Source organism: Trichechus manatus, unplaced genomic scaffold (assembly GCF_000243295.1).
Source record: "Trichechus manatus latirostris isolate Lorelei unplaced genomic scaffold, TriManLat1.0 scaffold00026, whole genome shotgun sequence".
Taxonomy (NCBI): domain Eukaryota; kingdom Metazoa; phylum Chordata; class Mammalia; order Sirenia; family Trichechidae; genus Trichechus; species Trichechus manatus.
Genome location: NW_004443962.1, coordinates 11,942,514 through 11,963,180, shown reverse-complemented (window position 1 = coordinate 11,963,180; position 20,667 = coordinate 11,942,514). Strand labels below are relative to the sequence as shown.

At 38.4% G+C, this 20,667-nt stretch overlaps 1 protein-coding gene across 2 annotated transcripts in view; it reads left to right on the top strand.

The window, feature by feature from the left end:
* Nucleotides 1-20,667, top strand: part of STXBP5L (syntaxin binding protein 5L) — a 399,309-nt gene that overhangs the window by 30,816 nt on the left and 347,826 nt on the right. For both annotated transcript variants that reach the window (XM_004373644.3, XM_004373645.2), the window contains exon 2: nt 9,321-9,418. In XM_004373644.3, the coding sequence (XP_004373701.1) occupies nt 9,321-9,418 (98 nt within the window). The remainder of the gene's footprint in view (nt 1-9,320; nt 9,419-20,667) is intronic.

The following is a 20,667-nucleotide window of genomic DNA, read 5'->3' as shown; positions in this document are numbered from 1 at the left end:
CTTTGTTGTTTATCTTTTGGGTTTCTAGTTGCTGTTTTTATATGATTTCTGATTGTTTATTTATTTTAACATTTTGTTCTCGTATTATTTTCCTTAATTCTTCTGTTGCTTATCTGTGTTTTTCTTGATTTTGGCTATGTTTTTGTTGGTTTTGTCTGTGTTTTCCATGATGTTGTCTGTTTTTTCCTTGGTTTTGTTTGTGTTTTCCTTGATCTGTTTCCCAATCTCTTGGAGAGCCCTAAATACTAGTCTTTTGAATTCCACATCAGGTAGTTCCATTGCCTTTTCTTCTACCTGAAGGTTATCTGATTCTTTTTTTTTTTTTTTTGATCTCTTTCTGTAGTCATCTTGTCCTGCTTTTTTACATGTTTTGATATTGTCTGCTGTCCCTGAAACATTAAGTATTATTATTATTTTTTTATTGATTGTATGTTTGTTTCATCTGCTTTTTTGTTTTGTTTTGATATATCAGAGTGGGTGGATGGATATGCTTTGCTGCTTGCTCGTCTGGGGCATACTAGCTCTTACCACCTTATCCAGGTGGGCAGGGCAGCAGGAGGCTTGGCAAGCCTGCTTCAGTGTACACTGGTTTGGCGAGATGGCTGGAAGTGGACTGGGTGGGTGCTGTCTGCCTCCTGATGTTAGTTTAGTGGTGTGTGAGCATTCACAGACCCTAGACAGATGGGTGAGGTGTTGGGTGGGGAGCGATGCAGGCTCACTTCCCACTGTTCAGCAGCTGTTTGAGTGGCAGGAGGGAAAATTCAATGCGAGTCCAATGTGGTGGTGGGCCTGAGAGCAAAGGGTACTTTTGCTGTGGTGGCGTGGCTGGGGCTGGTGGTAAGGGAGGGAGGTGGTGTATGGGGTAGGTGAGAGGGATAAACAGGAAAAAAAGGGGTGGCATGGCGGGAGCTGGTGCATGGGGGCGGGGTGGACCCAGGGGCCAGCGGGATGGGAGGAGGTGCTGTGTATGCTAGGTGGGAGGGAGAAAGAAAAAGAAAAAAATGGTGACGTGGTGAGGACTCACAGGTGAGGGCAGGGCGGACCCGGGGCAGTGGCTAGCTGGTGCACTAGTGTACTCTATCCATGGTGGTGCAGTGGGTGCCAGCTAGAAGGGGGGTGGCATATAGGGCAAGGTGGGAGGGAGAAAGAAAAGTAAGAAAGGAAGAAAGAAAAACAAAAGGGAAAAATGGCAGCATAGTGGGGGCCAGTGAGTAGGGGCAGGGTGGACCTGGGAGCTAATGGGAAGGGAGAGGAGGTGGCTTACAGGGCTAGGTGGGAGGGAAAATGAAAAGAAAGAAAATCAAGGAAAAAAATGGCAGTGTGGTGGGAGCCAGTGGATGGGGGCACGGGTGGGCTGCAGGTGAGTGGGCCAGTGCGCCGGTGACTCTCTAGCCAAGGCAGGATGGCAGGGACCAGTGGGAAGGGCAGGAGGTGGTGTACAGGGCTAGGTGAAGGGAGAAAGAAAAGGAAGAAAGAGAGAAAAAATGGCAGTGTGGTGAGGGCCAGTGAGTGGGGGCATGGCAAACCTGGGGGCCTGTGGGAAAGGAGGGGAGGTGGCTTATGGGGCTAGGTGAGAGGGAGAAGGAAAAGAAATAAAAGAGAAAGAAATGGCAACATGGCAGGATCTGGCATATGGGGGTGAGGTGGACCCAGGGTGGTGCGCTGCTGTGCGGTGGCTCTCCAGCCATGGTGGCACGGTGGGGCTGACAGGATGGGGTTGTAGGTGGCTTACAGGACTATGTGGGAGGGAAAGAAAAGTAAGAAAGAGGAAAAAAATGGTGGCACAGTGGGTGCTGGCAAGTGAGAGTGGGACAGACTTGGGGGCCAGTGAGAAGGGAGGGGAGGTAGCTGACAGGGATATGTGGGAAGAAGAAATAGAAGACAGAAAAAAAAGGGGGGCAGCGCAGTGGGATCTAGTAGGTGGTAGAGATCCAGTGCACAGGTGGCTCTCTAGCCATGGTGACGCAGTGGGGTTTGGCAGGAAGAGGAGGAGAGTTGGCATATGGGGTTAGGCGGGAGAGAGAAAGAAAAGCAAGAAAGAGAGGGGAAAGAAAAAGAAAAAAATATGGCAGCGTGATGGAGGCTGGCAAGTGGAGGTGAGGTGGACCCAGGGCCCAGTGGTAAGGGAGGGGAGGTGTCTTATGGGGCTAGGTGGGAGGGAGAGGGAAAAGAAGAAGGAGGGAGCCAGCAGGTGGGGGCTGGCAGACCTGGGGTCAGTGGGAAAGGAGGGTATGTGGCTTACAGAGCTAAGTAGGAGGGAGAAAGAAAAGAAAGAAAAAAAAGGTGGCATGGAACAGCTGGCAGGTGAGGGTAGGGCAGGCCCGGGGCGGGGTAGGCCTTTGCTGTCATTACTCACTAGCCCTAGCAGCGCAGTGGTGGTCTCTGGGAAGGTGGAGGAGGTGGTGTATGGGGCTAGATGGTAGGCAGGAAGAAAAGGAAGAGAGAGAAAAACATGGCATGGTGGGGGCTGGTGAGTGGGGGTTGGGCAGACGCAGGGGCTGGTGGTAAGGGAGGGGAGGTGGTGTATGGGGCTAGGTGGGAGGAAGAAAGAAAAAAGGCACGCAGTGGGAGGGGGTGGGGCAGGCCTGGGGGGGGTCTTATTGTGGACCCCAGCAGTGGGGCCTGCCAGGCTGGGGGGTGTTCCTGCTGCTACTTACCAGAAGGGTAAGGGGTGGGAAAGTGTGTTTCTCTGGTTGCCAGGGGCTCTATCTCCTGTTAGGAGCTCCGTGCAGTTGCCTTTTGGTACTCCCTGTCCAGGGTCTTTGCTGGCTGCGATTCAAGATAGCCACGCTGTGCTGTGTTAGTTGGCAGGAGGTCTCCACTCCCTATCTCTCCTTGTTCTCTGTTTTCTATCAGTTTCTTCTTCCCTTTGGTGTTTGATCAATTTCTTTATCCCTTCATTTGATGCTCAGGCTCCAGGACTGATGCTTGTATCTGTTTTACTTAGTTTTTTGGGTCTTTTCTGCAGAGGGACAGTGTGGTGTGTCTGTCTAGGGCACCATGTTGGCTCTGCCTCCTCAGAAAGCAGTCATTTTTAAGTTCCTTGCAACTGGAAGTAAATAGGCTGAGAAAGACATCAGTTCTGCATTTACTTTTTTGGTAGTGGGCAATAATCCTATTTCTGCAAGTAAATTGTGAATTTAGATTTTATTTTATTTGTAATGGAGGCTCAAACTATTTTTTCCTTCTGTCTATTACTGGAGATTTAAGAAGGTGCCATTTGAGGAAGAGAGGTAACCATCATATATTAAAGGCTGTTTATATGTATAGAAATAACAGTTCCAGATATCTCAGTGGACTGTTTGAAATGCAAGTATGTAGCTCATGAGGGAATCAGACTAAATAAACAGCAAGTCATCTTTAATAGGCTAACACCATCACCAGCTGGATAATTGGTTCTTTTGAATCAGGGACTGAGACGCTAAATATAAGCCTATTGTATGTACGTATCTTTTAGGAATATGTTCTTTGTGAGATATACAGAAATACCTGTCACTCGTGTGTCTCTAACTCTACCATGGTTTCTAGAGCAAATATTTGAATTTCAGTACAGTATAGAATTGGAAGCAGCCTTAAAATGACTTAATACAGATGAAGAAACTATAATGTATCCAAATTAGATTGCCACTGGCAGAGCTGAATCTTGAACAAGGTTTCCTGACTCCTAGCACTATATTCCTCCGCATATTCTGCCTTTATAATTTTGCTTCACAAGATTTTCACTTTCTTTTAAAAGTGATTTTTATTTTACCCCAGGGCCGAATTAATTTCCTATGACTACTAATTTCCATTTTTATTATATACCAATGAGAAAAGAGTCATACGTTCATGGAAATTTGTTTGATAGCTATATAAACACATAAAATAGATTCAATAAAAAGTTTTCATTACTTTCAAGCATGATACAGAACTAAGTTGCAAAGTGATAAGATGTTAAATAGGTTGAAGAGAGGGGTTAGAGTAACCAAGAATAAAATAAAAGTTTCAGTCAAGTAGGAGGGTTTAAGTGAAAGTACTAAGGTAGGAAGAAAGAGTGCGAGGGATGACAGGAAAAAATATTCTGAATAAAGAGATAGTATGCCAAATTTGAGTTCTTGAAAGGAGACTAGAAGTGTATGATGAGACTTTGTTCCTTTGAGGCTGATATTAATTGGTAATGGTCAGTTGAGTTCAAAGAGAGGGAAGAATGATGTAGTCAAGGTGTATGATAGATTGAAGCAAGGATATTGAAGACATTAAGTTTAATAGGGCCCAGAGTAGAGAGAAATTACATGAACCACATGATAGAATCACCTAAAAAGATGAAAATGAGTCTTAGGAGTAGAAAACAAAAAACAAAACAAACAACCAGTGGAAAAACTATGAGAGAACAATCAGATCATGTTACAGACTTTTCTATCCTTCAGTTCTCTGTTCTTTATTGCATAATACGATGGTAGAATTGGATAACTTTTGGGATATATCCATGATTAGTTCATGCTATCGGTGTGCTAGTATTCATATTACTTCTGTGAATACATATTAGTATGTGTATCTCTGTACTTTTCAATAGCAAGAATTGGAACTGTTAATGAATAATTTGGTATGTTTTAACATACATCTATATGATATTATGGAAACCCTGGTGGTGTAGTGGTTAAGAGCTACGGCTGTCAACCAAGAGGGTGGCAGTTCGAATCCACCAAGCACCCCTTGGAAACCCTATGGGGCAAGTCTACTCTATCCTATAGGGTCGCTATGAGTTGGAATCGACTCAACGGCAATGGGTTGGGTTTTTCCGGTTATGTGATATTATGAGAAAAGGTGATACTATGAGAGAATACTAGAGAAGGTAAATGGATTTAATTTGAACTTGATTCCCTCATATTATGGAAGGACACTTTTTTGTTATGTATTAAAAGAAAACCAAACGCGTTGCTGTCCAGTCGATTCCGACTCATAGCAACCCTATAGGACAGAGTAGAACTGCCCCATAGTGTTTTCCAAGGAGCGGCTGCCAGATTCAAACTGGCTACCTTTTGGTTAGCAGTTCTTATCACAGGTTGTTAATGAGTCTTACTCCAATCCTGTTGCCCCATTCTTCTTCATATAGTTCAATTTCTCAGATTATTTGCTCAGCATATAGATTGAATAAGAATGATGAAAGGATACAACCCTGACGCATACTTTTCCAGACTTTAAACCACACAATATCCCCTTGTCCTGTTCAAACAACTGCCTCTTGGTTTATGTACAGGTTCCTCATGAGCACAATTAAGTGTTCTGGAATTCCCATTCTTTGCAATGTAATCCATAATTTGTTATGATCCACACAGTCGAATGCCTTTGCATAATCAATAAAACACAGGTAAACATCTTTCTGGTATTATCTGCCTTTAGCCACGATCCATCTGACGTCAGCAGTGATATCCCTTGTTTTACATCCTATTCTGAATCCGGCTTGAATTTCTGGCAGTTCCCTGTTGATGTACTGCTGCGACTTCTTTTGAATGGTCTTCAGCAAAATTTTACTTGTGTGTGATATTAATGATATTGTTCAATAACTTCAGCATTCTATTGGATCACCTTTCTTTGGAATGGATACAAATATGGATCTCTTCCAGCAGGTTGACCAGGTAGCTGTCCTCCAAATTTCTTAACGTAGATGAATGAGTGCTCCCAGAGCTGCATCCATTTGTTGAAACATCTCAATTGGTATTCCGTCAATTCCTGGAGACTTGTTTTTCGCTAATGCCTTCAGTGCAGGTTGGATCTCTTCCTTCAGTACCATTGGTTCTTGATCATATGTTACTTCCTGAAATGGCTGCAAGTCAACCAGTTCTTTTTGGTACAGTGACTCTGTGTGTTCCTTCCATCTTCTTTTGATGCTTCCTGCATCGTTTAATATTTTTGCCATAGAATCCTCCAGTATTGCAACTTGAAGCTTGAATTTTTTCTTCAGTTCTTTCAGTTTGAGAAATGCCGAGCATGTTCTTCCTTTTTTGGTTTTCTATCTTGAGGTTGTTGCACATTTCATTATAATACTTTGTCTTCTCGAGGTGCCCTTTGAAATCTTCTGTTCAGCTCTTTTGCTTCATCATTTCTTCCTTTTGCTTTAGTTACTTTGTGTATAAGAACAAGTTTCAGAGTCTCTTCTGACATCCATTTTGGTCTTTTCTTTCTCTCCTGTCTTTTTAATGAACTGTTGCTTTTTTTATGTATGCTGTCCTTGATGTCATTCCACAACTGGTCTGGTCTTTAGTCATTAGTGTTCAATACATCAAATCTATTCTTGAGATGGTCTCTAAATTCAGGTGGGATATACTCAAGTTCATACTTTGGCCCTCGTGGACTTGTCCTAATTTTCTTCAACTTCAACTTGAATTTGTATATGAGCAATTGATGGTCTGTTCCGCGGTCTGCCCCTGGCCTTGTTCTGACTGATGATATTGTGCTTTTCCATCGTCTCTTTCCACAGACGTAGTTGATTTGATTGCTGTGTATTCCATCTGGCGAGGGCCACGGGTATAGTCACTGTTTATGTTGTTGAAGAAAGGTATTTGCCATGAAGAATTCTTGCAAAATTCTGTCATGGGATCTCCAGTGTCGTTTCTATCACCAAGGCCATATTTTCCAACTACCAATCCTTCTTCTTTGTTTCCAACTTTCGCATTCCAACCACCAGTAATTATCAATGCATCTTGATTGCATGTTTGATCAATTTCAGCCTGCAGAACTTGGTAAAAATCTCAGTTTCTTCATCTTTGGCCTTAGTGGTTGGTGTGTAAATTTGAATAATAGTCATGTCAATTGGTCTTCCTTGTAGGTGTATGGATATTATTGTATCACTGATAGCATTGTACTTCAGGATAGATCTTGAAATGTTCTTTTTGAAGATGAATGTGACACCATTCCTCTTCAATTTGTCATTCCCGGCATAGTAGACCATATGATTGTCCGATTCAAAATGGCCAATACCAGTCCATTTCAGCTCACTAATGCCTAGGATATCGATGTTTATGTGTTCCATTTCATTTTTGATGACTTCTAGTTTTTCTGGATTCAAACTTCATTCCACATTACGATTATTAATGGATGTTTGCATCCGTTTCTTCTCATTTTGAGTCATGTCACATCAGCAAATGAAGGTCCCGAAAGCTTGACTCCATCCATGTCATTAAGGTTGACTCTACTTTGAGCTGGCAACTGTTCCCCAGGTGGATTTTTAGTGCCTTTAAATCTGGGGGGCTCATCTTCCAGCACTGTATCAGACAATGTTCTGCAGTTATTCATAAGGTTTTCACTGGCCAGTTTTTTCAGAAGTAGACTGCCAGGTCCTTCTTCTTAGTCTGCTTTAGTCTGGAAGCTCAGCTGAAATCTGTCCAGAAAATATGACCCTGTTGGTATTTGAAATACCAGTAGCAAAGCTTCCGGTATCACAGCAATACACAGCCACCGCAGGACGACAAGCTGACAGACGTGTGGTGGTCCACTTTTTGCGTAGACCGGAAAAACCCAAACTCATTGTCATCGAGTCAATTGCTACTCATCGTGACCCTGTAGGACAGAGTAGAACTGCTCCACAGGGTTTCCAAGGAGTGGCTGGTGGATTAGAACTGCTGACCTTTTGGGTAGCAGCTGAGCCCTTAACTACTGCGCCACCAGGCCTATAAACTTATATTTACATAGTATGCTTAATTTACAAAGCATATTTCCATGCATTATCTCAATTACAAGTCTTAGGGTTTTTTTTCCCCCAAAATTAATAGTGCAAACTGTAGAATCAAAGTTACTCACTATATGTGTTGAACTGCTATGCTAAAGCCAGCAGTTTTTTGAATGCTTTATGTCTCTTGAGCTTGAAACAACAGAATATCTAACTGCAAGTGGTTTATAATCTAATATGATAGGGAAGAAAAACATTTAGGTAGTAAAGAATAACCCACTTTTATACTAGATTTAATGATACATTAGTATCTATAACACACTCTTAATTATATAATGGCATATATTAAAAAATTTTCCAAATATGGATGCTTGTTCTGTTCTAATAGCCTAGCATTATGTAGTTCATTGCATATGGTGACAATAAACACAAAGGTTCTCAGAGGGAAAATGGAGAGATGATAGCTATTGAATTATTATTATTTTTTATTTGGATGTGTTTTCATTACTGTGAAAAATAGAGAAAATGACTCCAAATACGGACATAATAATATATTGATTTTAAAATCATTCTAAAGGCTTTATTTCAACATTTACAAAATACTTGGTTATAATTATTCATCTTTCTTAAAATATAAGGATAGTTTTTGAAGGGAATACTAGTTATATGCACAAATCATATTAAGAAACTTAGAAAACCCAGCTATTTAATCATAGCACGGGGTTCAGTAATGGAGGTAAATTAAAAGCATGGTCCCTGTTTACAAAGGACTTATTTGGAAAGAACAAGTGCCATAAGCGTTCTTTAATAGTTTTTCATAAATGCTAAACTGTGGCATTGACTTAGAATTTTGGTAAATAGTTCATGTAAGGAATGAAGACTTGACCTGGGATTTGAGGGATAAGTAGGTGAATTTTCTTTTTGAAATAAGCTATCAATTCAGACTTCATTTGTTCATCACTATGTATAAGAACAATTTTTCCACTTTTAGGTTTTTATAGAAACTTTGAAAAGAGATGCTTTGAGCAGTTTGAATCACAGAACGATAATAAAAAAGTTTTTGAAACATATAAACAAATAATTCCTTCCTCGATACTAATTCTGATGGGATTTTGTTGTCACAGCTACAACAGAAACGACTGACATCAGCTATTTCTAATTGAATTCTAACAGTTGTGTTGTACTTCTGTAGTATTAAATACACATTGAGAAATTTGAATGTAATCCTGTTATTAATCAAGATTATGAAAACAGATTAAGTGCTAGTAGTGAAAAATATTTTCTCTCTAACCACTTTATATACAAAAAAATATATTATTCAATTTAACTGAATAAAGCACTTGTTTTGAGACTTTTAACACATTCAGCAGACTACAAATCTACAACTAAAAATATAATTGGGGATCTGCCCCCAATTCTATTGGTAGTTGGCTATTGCTAGTATAAAGTTACTGATTTTTGTTTATTTACTTTGTATCTAGACAACTTACCACATCCTTTTATTTCTAAAAAAATTATCAATCTTATTTTCCTGTATTTATATATATTATTTCAATTTGGTAGTAAGGTTTTTTTTTTGTTTTAATTTTAGTTATTCTGGTGGTTGTTTAGTGGTATTTTGTGATTTTAATGTTTATTTCCCTGGTGACTATTTATACTATTTGCTCTCTTTCAGACAGTTCGGCATGGTTTTCCTTATCAGCCTACAGCATTAGCCTTTGATCCAGTTCAGAAAATCTTGGCTATTGGGACAAGAACAGGTGCTATACGAATGTATCCTTAAATTTTTGGTTCATTATTATCTATGTTACTACCAGTTATGTTTCCTAAAACATTCAGGTAAGTGAAATATTTATGACCAAATAAAGTGTGTTGTTTCTTCAGAAATGAGTAAGTATTATGAAAACTCATGTTGTCTGATTTACTGGCATACTTTTGATATCTGTAAAATGGTAATTTGTGTCTTCTCTTTATTCATATCAGTCTGGCTAGATGTTTATCAATTGTATTTATTTGCACAAAGATTTGGTTTCTTATCTGTAATGTGGTCCTATATTCTTTTTGTTGATTTCTGCTTTGATCTTTTTTATTTCCTTTCTTGTGCTTACTTTGGGTTTGATTTGCTCTTTTTCTTATTTCTTAAGGTGGAAGCTAAGGTCATTGATTTGAGACTATTAGTCTTTATATAGCAAGCAGTCCCTCTGTTGAGGTGTAACTTGAGGACCAGATGCTTGTTCATGTTCATTTTCCTGCAGAGGTCCATAGACATACCTCACCCCTGACAGAAATGGAGTACTAACTTGTACTGCCTCATAGATCAGTAGAGTGGAAGTTCAGCTTCCCACTGGGCCTGCTGACATCAGGAGACACTACCTCTCCTTGCACCAGCTTGTTCTACCTTGGTGTTGTGGGTGTGAGTAGAGGCTCAGCTCCTTCTAGGCCTTGCTAACATGATAGAGCCAAGGGGGACAGGAGTGATAACTAGCCCTGCTTTGCACTGCCTTGTTCAGTCTTGCTGCTGGGTGGGAGTGAAGGCTTAGTTTACCACTAGACCTGACTGATACTACCTTGTTGAGGGGAATTAAAGCAATACTTTCTTCTGTTAAGTGGAGATGGAAATTCTGCATATCACAAGTTCCTTCAATTCTGATGCTGGTTCTTTTTCATATAGTCCAGCTTCATGGATTATTTGTTCAGCATACAGACTGAGTAAGTAAGTTGAAAGAATACAACCCTGCTGCACACCTTTTCCAATTCTGAACCAGTTCTGCTGGGCTAGAGGTGAGACATCAGCTCTCTGCTTGGTCTGTTGAAACTACCCAGCAGGAACAGAGTGCTGCCTACTTCCTCCAGGCAGGGAATGGAAGATTATTAGCTCCACGGTTATCCCTTTCAGCACCACCTGGTGGGTAATTTGTGTGGCTATCTTTAGAGGTGAGGATGGCAAGACTTTGTTTCACTTACTTGGAATACATATCAGGAGGGACCAATCAGCTGGAGAAGGACATCATACTTGGTAAAGTAGAGGGTCAGTGAAAAAGAGGGACACCTTCAACAAGATGGATTCACACAGTGGTTGCAACAATGGACTCAAACACAGCAATGATTGTGAGGATGTCGCAGGCTTGGGCAGTGTTTCATTCTGTTATACATAAAGCTGCTATGAGTAGGAGCTGTCAAGGCAGCACTAAGGACAACAACAATAATCTGCCCAGTGCGGGTGGGGTGAGTAGAAGATTAATTCCTCATCAGCCCTGCTGAAACACATAGGGATAGGATTAGAGGGGAGAGAGGGAAGGGATGTGGATTTTCTGTTGTTGTTTGGCTGGAATAAACCTTGATCTTGCCAAAATTTGTTGTTAGGCCACCCTTTTCCTAATTCTCTGGCAGTGCCCTGTCAGGGATTTATGAGAGGAAATAAGGAAACCTAAGGAACTTAATGCCATGTTGTTTCTCAAGTTCTGAGGTACCTAGACTGTCTTCCTTCTCCTTTTCACCTCTCAGAATTTTCCTGTGTTTGTTTGTTGTGTTATGTCCAGGATTTTTCAGTTGTAAGAGGGAGGACCTGGGAGTAATGGGGCATCTCCAGCTTGGCAGAATTGAGTCTCCATCCCCAAATTTTGAAATGTTATGTTTCCATTTTCATTCTGTTTAAAATATTTTCTAATTTATGTGATATGTTTTCTTGAACTGTGGGTTGGTTATTCATGTGTTGCTTGCTTTCAAATACTAAATATTTTTTCCAGAGATATTTCTTTTATTGTTTTTTAATTCAATTTCTTTGTGGTCAGAAAGCATACTTTATTTTAAATTAGTTGAAGCTTATTTTATGGGCCTGTCTGTGGTTTATTTTGATAAATGTTAAATGTGCATTTGAAGTGAATGCATGTTCTGCTCTTGTTGTATGGATTGTTCTGTAAATGTCAATTAGATCAAATTTATAGTGTTGCTAAAATCTTTATCTGTACTGCTTTTTTGACCTACTTGTTCTATCTATTATTGAGACAATGGTATTGAAATCTCCTACTATAATTGTAGATTGATCTATTTATTGTAGTTTTATTAGTTTTTGTTTCATGTATTTTGAAGCTCTGTTATTATCTGTATAAACATTTAGGAGTGTTATTTTCCATTGATGAATTGCCTCCTTTAACTTTATGAAATGACCTTCTTTATCTCTGGTAATATTCTTTGCTCTGAAATCTACTTCTTCTGATATGGATGTAGTCACTGAAGCTCTCTTTTGATTAGTGTTAGCATGGTATATCTTTTCCATCTCTTTTAACCTATTAGTATATTCGTACTTGAAGTGTGTTTCTTGTAGGCAGTGTATAGTTAGATCTTGCTTTTTTATCCAAGCTGACCATCTCTGACCTTTAAAATTATCATTTTATTTATTTTCATATTATGAGCAAATTCATTTTTTAACATAATACTTATTTTTAAGAGATGTAGCTTTCATTGTTGTAGAACACAAAAAATCAGTTTTTAATTTCAGTTTTTAAAGATTATCTTATAGTAAAATTGACTTTTTTATTTTGATGTATGGTCCTATGAATTTAAATACAGGTATAGACTTGTGTATCTACCAGTATAATCAGAAAACAGAAAAACCCCATCACCCTTCAAAAAAAAACTCCTTCATGTTATCTCTTTATAGTCATCCCATTTCCCTACCCATAATCATGACAACCACTGATATTTTTTCTACCACTATATTTGTTTTTTTTGAGATTGTCATATAAATTGAATCATAGAATATGCGACACTTTGATACTGGCTTCTTTCACTCAGCATAATGCCTTTTAGCTTCATCCAAATTGTTATTTGCTTCAAAAGTTAATTCCTTTTTACTGCTGAGTAGTCATCCATTGTATGGATGCTAGTCCCTCCACCCACTAAAGGATATTTGGAGTATTTCAAGCTTTTGGATATCACAAATAAAGCTTCTATGACCATGAAAGAAAAATTGATGAGTCCTGCTTTATTAAAATTGAAAACTTCTGCTATGTGAGAGACACTTTCAAGTGAATAAAAAGAAAGGCAGTGGAATTGGAGAAAATATTTGCAAAATGTGTTATCTGATAAAAGTCTTATATACCAAAAAAACAAAACAAAACAACAGCAGCAGCAACAACAAAAAGCATTCTCTACCATTTCTTCTTGTATTACTGGCAAGCTCTGTGTTATCTCTCTTTTTAGAACTATTGTGAAGACTAAAAAAATTATTAGCATATACAACTTTTATCTATTATCTCATTTAATGCATAAATCTTGCTCTGCAGGTGGTTTATGTCCCAAAGTACAACAAACAACAGTAATCACATGTTTCACCACCACATAACAAGGGTCACTAACTTCCCAGCTTGCAGCTCCCTTCTGTTATTTTGTCTCCTCCATTTAGCTCATTACACATTGAAGTTTTATTCCCTTTCACCACTTTACTTCTGGTAACAATTTCTGTATTACTTGTGGTTCTTACTTGTTAACAGCAGAAACTGACTGATTAAGCACTAAAGGAATTTGTTAGAAAGATACTGGGTAACTGGAAAAATGGGTTCAAGGCAAGCTTCTAAGACCAACACCCCAGACCAGGCTGTAGAACTGGACTGAGGTAGATCGTATTGATGCTCTTAAAACAAATTGGTATTTCTCCCCCACTGTATACTTATTGCCCGTAAGAAGAATTTAGGGAGGGGAATAAGCTGAGAGATAAGCAGTAACCAGTTCATGAATGATCATGTAAGCCATGGGATTAAGCCCGCATAAGAAATTTGGATATTATTCTTATGGTAGTGGAATTTTAAACAAGAGCGGTATTGTAAGATTTTCCTTGTAAAGGTCTCAGGAGACATTGTGGAGAATAGATTGGAAACAAGGAGACCAGTTAAGAAGGAGTTTCTGTGTGAAAAGGATGATAGTAGCATTAGGAATGGGCAAAAATAAATGTGTTCCAGAGATATTTGAAAGCAGAATTGACTACCATAATATGTTGGATTTGGAGTAGTATCAAGAATAACAGTCAGGTCCCTGGCCTGACCGTCTTATGAATGGTGTTGCCACTGCTAAGATAGGATACAGAGGAGGCAAAGAAGAGTTTGGTAAGGTAGATAACTTCAGTTTCTTACATGCTAAGTGTGATTTTTGTGGCACATGCAAGTGGTGCTATCCATTAGGCAATTAAATAGATATGTTTTCTGTAACTTGAAAGAAAAATCTGAGCTGAGATATAGATTTGAGAATCATCAATATATAATGATGATTAAAGCCTGAGATGGCCCAGCAAAAATGAGTTAAGTATGAAAAGAAGTAGGTCTAGAAAGAACCTAGGAAAATATTTAAGGAGCAGAGGAAAATGATTTCCTGAAGGAGACTGAGAAGTGACGGCCAAAAAGAAAACTGGAAAGTGTGGTTGTTATAAAAGCCAAGGGAAAAAGTGTGTCAAATACTGCAGTACTGGTCAAGTAAGACAAAGATTGAAAAGTGATTTTTAAATTTAGGTACTAGAAATTTATCAGTCACCTTGTTACCCACTAGATAATGAATTCATGTGATCTTTATAGAATATTTACCCACTTGGTGTAAAACCAGTATTTTACCAAGTACTCTGTAATTATTCTACCTTTAGCATTAACTATTACATTTTCATGTAAGTACAAATATCTTAATAATTGAAAGATAAATTATAGTCTTTTAAATAAAATTCTATACTTTGAGTTCCATGAACATATCTTATAATTATATAAACTAAATGTCACCACTGAAAGGTAATAAAGCTGATTGTGAAAACATGAATTAAGCTGATTCATAAATTATTGCTTTAAGAAATACTTAGAAGATCTTGAAATAATGTTTTTTCTATGGAAAATAGCATTTTTTATGCATTTCTCTGTTTTTAAATGGATTCTACACAAGTCTTTTGGATAGTAACTATTAAATAGGACTAGGAAACTAAGCTTTGTACATTATTTAAAAATGTGCATCTATAAAATACTATCTTCTATCTAGGTAGTAAATGGAGGGTAATGGAAAGTTTTCTTTAGAAACTCCTCTAGACAAAAATAGAAAGAAACATGTTATGCTCCTAAATTATTGTTAGGTGACAGTGCCATAAAGTAAAAATACCTCCCATATTTCACCAACCCCCAATTGCCTTCTTGAAAAATAAGGCCTACAGTTTTTACTATTATCCTTGAATAGTTACTCTCTTCCCTATAGCTGAGCATTTACCAATTAGGGAGATTGAGTAATTTCCTAATCCCCCCAAAACAAATTGGTGGATCTTGTGCTGACAGTATTAAGGATTCCCTACTGTTTGTGGATAGCACAAACTTTTTTTCAATAGTAAATTTAATTATGCAAGTGTAAAGCAATTGCTGCATTATGCAGATGACACAGCCTTGCTTGCTGAAAGTGAAGAGGACTTGAAGCACTTACTGGTGAAGATCAAAGATCACAGCCTTCAGTATGGATTACACCTCAACATAAAGAAAACAAAAAAATCTTGCCAATTGGACCAATAAGCAACATCATGATATATGGAGAAAAGATTGAAATTGTCAAGGATTTCATTTTATTTGGATCCACAATCAGCGCCCATGGAAGCAGCAGTCAAGAAATCAAAAGACGCACTGCACTGGGCAAATGTGCTGCAAAAGACCTCCTTAAAGTGTTTAAAAGCAAAGATGTCACCTTAAAGACTAAGATGCACCTGACCCAAGCCATAGTGTTTTCAGTCACCTCATATGTATTCGAAAGCTGAACAATGAATAAGGAAGACCAAAGAAGAATGGACGCCCTTGAGTTATGGTGTTGGGGAAGAATATTGAATATACCATGGACTGCCCAAAGAATAAACAAATCTGTCTTAGAATAAGTACAGCCAGAATGCTTCTTAGAAGCAAGAATGGTGAGACTTTGTCTCACATACTTTGGATATGTTATCAAGGAGGAACCAGTCCTTGGAGAAGGACATCACACTTGATAAAGTAGAGGGTCAGTGAAAAAGAGGAAGACCCTCAACGAGATGGATTGACACAATGGCTGCAACTATGGGCTCAAGCCTAACGATTTTGAGTATGGTGCAGGACTGGGCAGTGTTTTGTTCTGTTATGCATAGGGTTGCTATGAGTCAAGACCGACTCTGTGGCACCTAAGAACAACAACAACAACAGCGGTTGCCTGCAGAGCCCAATGGACCCCACCCAAAATTTGGTCAAGACTAATTATACCACATCATGAGAAGATTTATTATTTACATAAATTAGGTCTTTGGGGAGAGCAGGGCAGGCCTATCAGGCAGATCCAAAATGGCTTGAGAGAGCAAGGAAAAGAGACTGGCCTGGGTTTTATCGTGACTAGAAGATGGGGCCTGAGTGAGAAATGTAATTGTACTTTAGATGAAGGTTTACAGAACAAATTAGTTTCTCATTAAACTATCAGTACACATATTGTTTGGTGACATTGGTTGCCAACCCTACGGTGTGTCAACACTCTCCCCTTCTTGACCTTAGGTTCCCCGTTATCAGCTTTCCTGTCCCCTCTTGCCTTCTCAACATTGCCCCTGGGTTGGTGTGCCCGTTTAGTATTGTTTTTTTTTTTAAATGGGCCTGTCTAATCTTTGGCTGAAGGGTGAACCTCAGGAGTGACTTCAGTACTGAGTTAAAAGGGTGTCCGGGGGCCATACTCTAGAGGTTTCTCTAGTTTCTGTCAGACCAGTGAGTCTGGTCTGTTTTTGTGAGTTAGAATTTTGTTCTACATTTATCTTCAGCTCTCTCTGGGACCCTTTATAGTGATCCCTGTCAGCATAGTCGGTGGCGTTAGCTTGGCACCATCTACTTGTGCTGGACTCAGTCTGGTGGAGGCTGTGGTAGTTGTGGTCCATTAGTCCTTTAGACCAATCTTTCCCTTGTGTCTTTGGTTTTCTTCATTCCCCCTTGCTCCAGACGGGGTGGGACCAGTGGAGTATCTTAGATGGCTGCTCACAAGCTTTTAAGACCCCAGACGCTACTCACCAAAGTAGAATGTAGAACATTTTTTTATTAACTGTGTTATGCCAGTTGAGCTAGACATCCTCGAGACTATGGTCCCCGGCCCTCAGCTCGGTAATTCAGTCCCTCAGGAGTTTGGATATGTCTGTGAAGCTTCCATGACCTTGCCTTGAACATGTTGTGCTGGCATCCCAGTATTGTGTACTGTCTTACCCTTTGCCAGAGTTACCACTTGTCTATTGTCTATTTAGTGTTTTTTCCTCCCCACCCTTCCCTTCCCTTCTCTCATAATCATCAAAGATTTTTTCTTTTTGTATGTAAACCTTTTCATGAGTTTTTATAATAGTGGTCTCATACAATATTTATCCTTTTGTGATTGATTTATTTCACTGAGCGTAATGCCCTCCAGATTCATCCATGTTGTGAGATGTTTCGCAGATTCATCATTGTTCTTTATTGTTGCATAGTATTCCATTGTGTGTATGTACCATAATTTGTTTATCCATTCATCTGTTGATGGGCACTTAGGTTGTTTCCATCTTTTTGCTGTTGTGAATAATGCTGCAATGAACATGGGTGTGCATATGTCTATTCGTGTGACAGATCTTATTTCTCTAGGATAAATACATTCCTAGGAGTGGGATTGCTGGATCATATGGTATTTCTATTTCTAGCTTTCTAAGGAAGCGCCATATCATTTTCCAAAATGGTTGTACCGTTTTGTATTCTCACCTTTTTACTGTCTTTTTAATGTCTGAAAGTTTTGTAGTAATAGCTCCTCTTTTAATCCTTGTATAGGATATTTGGATCTTCTCTCTTATTTTGTCTTGATCAGTCTGGCTGTTGGTTTATCAGTTTTATTGACTTTTTCAGTCCAGATTTTGGTTTCATGGATATTATTTATTGCTGTTCTGTATTCTATTTCATTGATTTCTCTGTTCATCAATGTTATTGTTCTCCTTTTGCTGGCTTTAGTATCAATTTTCTCTTCTTTTTCTAGTTTCTTAAGATAAAAGCTTAGATCATTGATTTAAGACCTTTTTTATTTTTTAAAATAAGTATTATAAGCTCTGAATTTCCCTCAAAACACAGCTTTACTACACTCATAACTTTTGATGTTATAGTTTTATTTTGTTCAAAATATGTTCTAATTTTTCATGTGCTTTCTGTTTTTCACCAATGCTTACTTGGTAGCTTGTAACATAGTAGCCAAACATTTGATGTTTTTGTACTTATTTGTTATTAATTTCTAATTTAATTCCATTGTGGTCAGAGAATGTAGTGTGTATGATTTCAATACTTTAAAATGTTTTGAGACTTCTTTTATAGTCCTGAATATTTTCTGTATTAGTAAATGTTCCTTTACACTTGAAAAGTAATATATTCTGCTGTTGGGTGGAGTGCTCTATAAATGCCAGTTACGTCAAGTTGATTGATAGTGTTTTATATAAGTCTTCTGTATCCTTACCAGTTATCTGTCATCTTTTATCAGTTATTGAGAGAGGGGTGTTGAAATCTCCAACTATAACTGTGGATATGTCTACTTCTCCTTATGATTCTATCAGTTTTTGTATCATGTATTTTGAAGCTCTGTTACTAGATGCATAAATGTTTAGGATTTCTATGTCATTTTTATGAATCGAAAGGGCCATCTTTAACCCTGGTAATATTCTGTGTTCTGAAATCTACTTTGTCTTGTATTAACATATTTTTCCATCTATCTTTGGATTAGTGTAAGCCTGGTATATCTTTTTCCATATTTCTTTAACTTTTTACTTGTTTGTGTATATTTAAAGGGGTTTATGTAGGCAGCGTATAGTTGGGTCTTGCTTTTTCATCTGATCTGACAATTACTTTCTTTTAATTGGTATATTTACACTATTTACATTTTTTTTTTAAAGTAAAAAGAAAGTTTTGTTTGGCATATATTCAAAGGACAGAAGTGGGAAGCGGACAAGCATGCTGCTAGAGCTAGAATGTCTGCCCGAATCCAAAGAATATTACAGAATAAGCAAGAATGGGAAAACGGACAAGCATGCCACCACAGCCATGTCTGTCCAAGTCCAAAGAATATTAGAGAATAGGCAAGAATGGGAAAATGGACAAGCATGCTGCCACAGCCATGTCTGTCCAAGTCCAAGGAAGGTTACAGAATCATTAGTATATATCAACATCACAATATGGGTAGAATCATTGAAAGCATCACTTTTTCACTGATTGGCTAGAAAATGTAATCTTACATTTTGAATCATCTTTCTTAACAATCATTGATACGGGTTTCAGTTATGAAAGTCAGGAGGGCCTTCATTGGTCCAACAAATTCCTATTCACTAAATGTTAATAGAAAAAGACAAAAGATGAGAAGTCCTTTGGGTTAGGTTTTATTGCCCTTTTGTGAAAATTTCCTTAAGATAATTTCTAAGATTGTCCCATCTGTTGTCTTATCTCAGGGCCCAGTTGATGTGTCTTTGTGAGTCTGTGAGGGCTCAGCCCCAGCTGGGTCACAATTCTCTATGCTCAAGGAGAGGGAATAATAACTCCAATATTATTTCCTAAATCAGTCCCTCCTTTTGATCAGAGATTGGAAATAACACATCAATGATCAATACCTGGACTTAGCCAAGCTCCTAGATGGCAGCCATTGCAGGCTCTTTAAACTCACGGTGCTGGTTTTCCACCGGATACCATCTGGTTCTTCACCAGGGTATTGAATAAGAGCGATGTTCCCATCAATGGCATTGCTGGAGTGAGCAGACTTAATGTACATCAACATTTTAGCCCGAGGCCTTCTTTTGCCCTTTAGGTGTGTAAGACAATAGAGGATAAATTTTATTATGCCTAATACTGTCAGGATGTAGACTAAGAATATTATTATTCCTTGCAATAGTGATCTAGTCCATGTACTTATTCTTAATGGTAACCAACCAAACAAATCTGGTGTTTGTAAGGGTGTGACAGTGTGTAATCAAGTAGCTTGCTGTCTAATTCTATGTATGTCTTGTCTACAGCACAGACTACACTTTCTTGGACTAATAAAAAAATCTAAGGTTATTTTGTTATCTCATGTCACCTTGGCTTATGAGATCAGAGGTCACTGTTGTGCTTCTATCTCATCTGTTATTTGTCCCATAGTGACTGACAAATTTTATTAAATTTTATTAAAGATTTCTACAACAGATATACCATAAGTAGGAATTAAAGCTACCAACCATATCCTGAATGTTGGACCAATGAGTTTTCTCCTGACTTTCATTTTACAATGTGTAACAAATTAACATTACCTTTCCAATATTTACTAACGTCATTATTGTGAATATCTAAAGGTAATCCTAAAGTTCTCAAAGTGCATTGTCCACACATTCGTCAGGAATCTAAACAAGAGATTGCCCGCACAATTCACTATCAGTTGGAAAGGAATCATCTAAATTAGAAACATATCTACACAGAAGCATATATCCATAAGAAGCACTCACAGTTTGTCTAGAAGAAACAGAAGGTATAGAAAAATTTACATTTGACAAGTTTTCATTACAGAACTAATGATTAGCAAGATAGTACAGGATGAACCTTTCCTGTAGGAGGTCTTCAGTTAGTCTGTTTAAAACATACTAAGTGTTCTTCCAAAGGGCAAGCTGACCCTCCTTGGTTTACCTATTAACAGTCATGAGTCACTTTCTCAGAAGCAGAAATGGAACCAAAGATAAAATGGAGTCTGAGCCATGAGGTCAATCTCCTCTGAGAATCTGGTTTTTTTTAAGATACATAATTTTCTGCATCGTAAGAGGGTGACAGTTTGATTACGAACATTAGACAGGTATTTCATATGACATTGTCTTAAAGACTGCTTAAACTAGTTACTAATTTACCCTAAACATAACTCTGTCTGATCTTTGAAGTTAGTTTCCTAAAACAGACTGAATTCTTAAAAAAAAAAAAGCTCAATACCCAGAGCAAAATGGTCTTACTAGTTTATCTGGACCATTGTTTGGCTCAAAGTATCTTCAGGAACCAGTTTTTTTCTCAAAGCTCAGG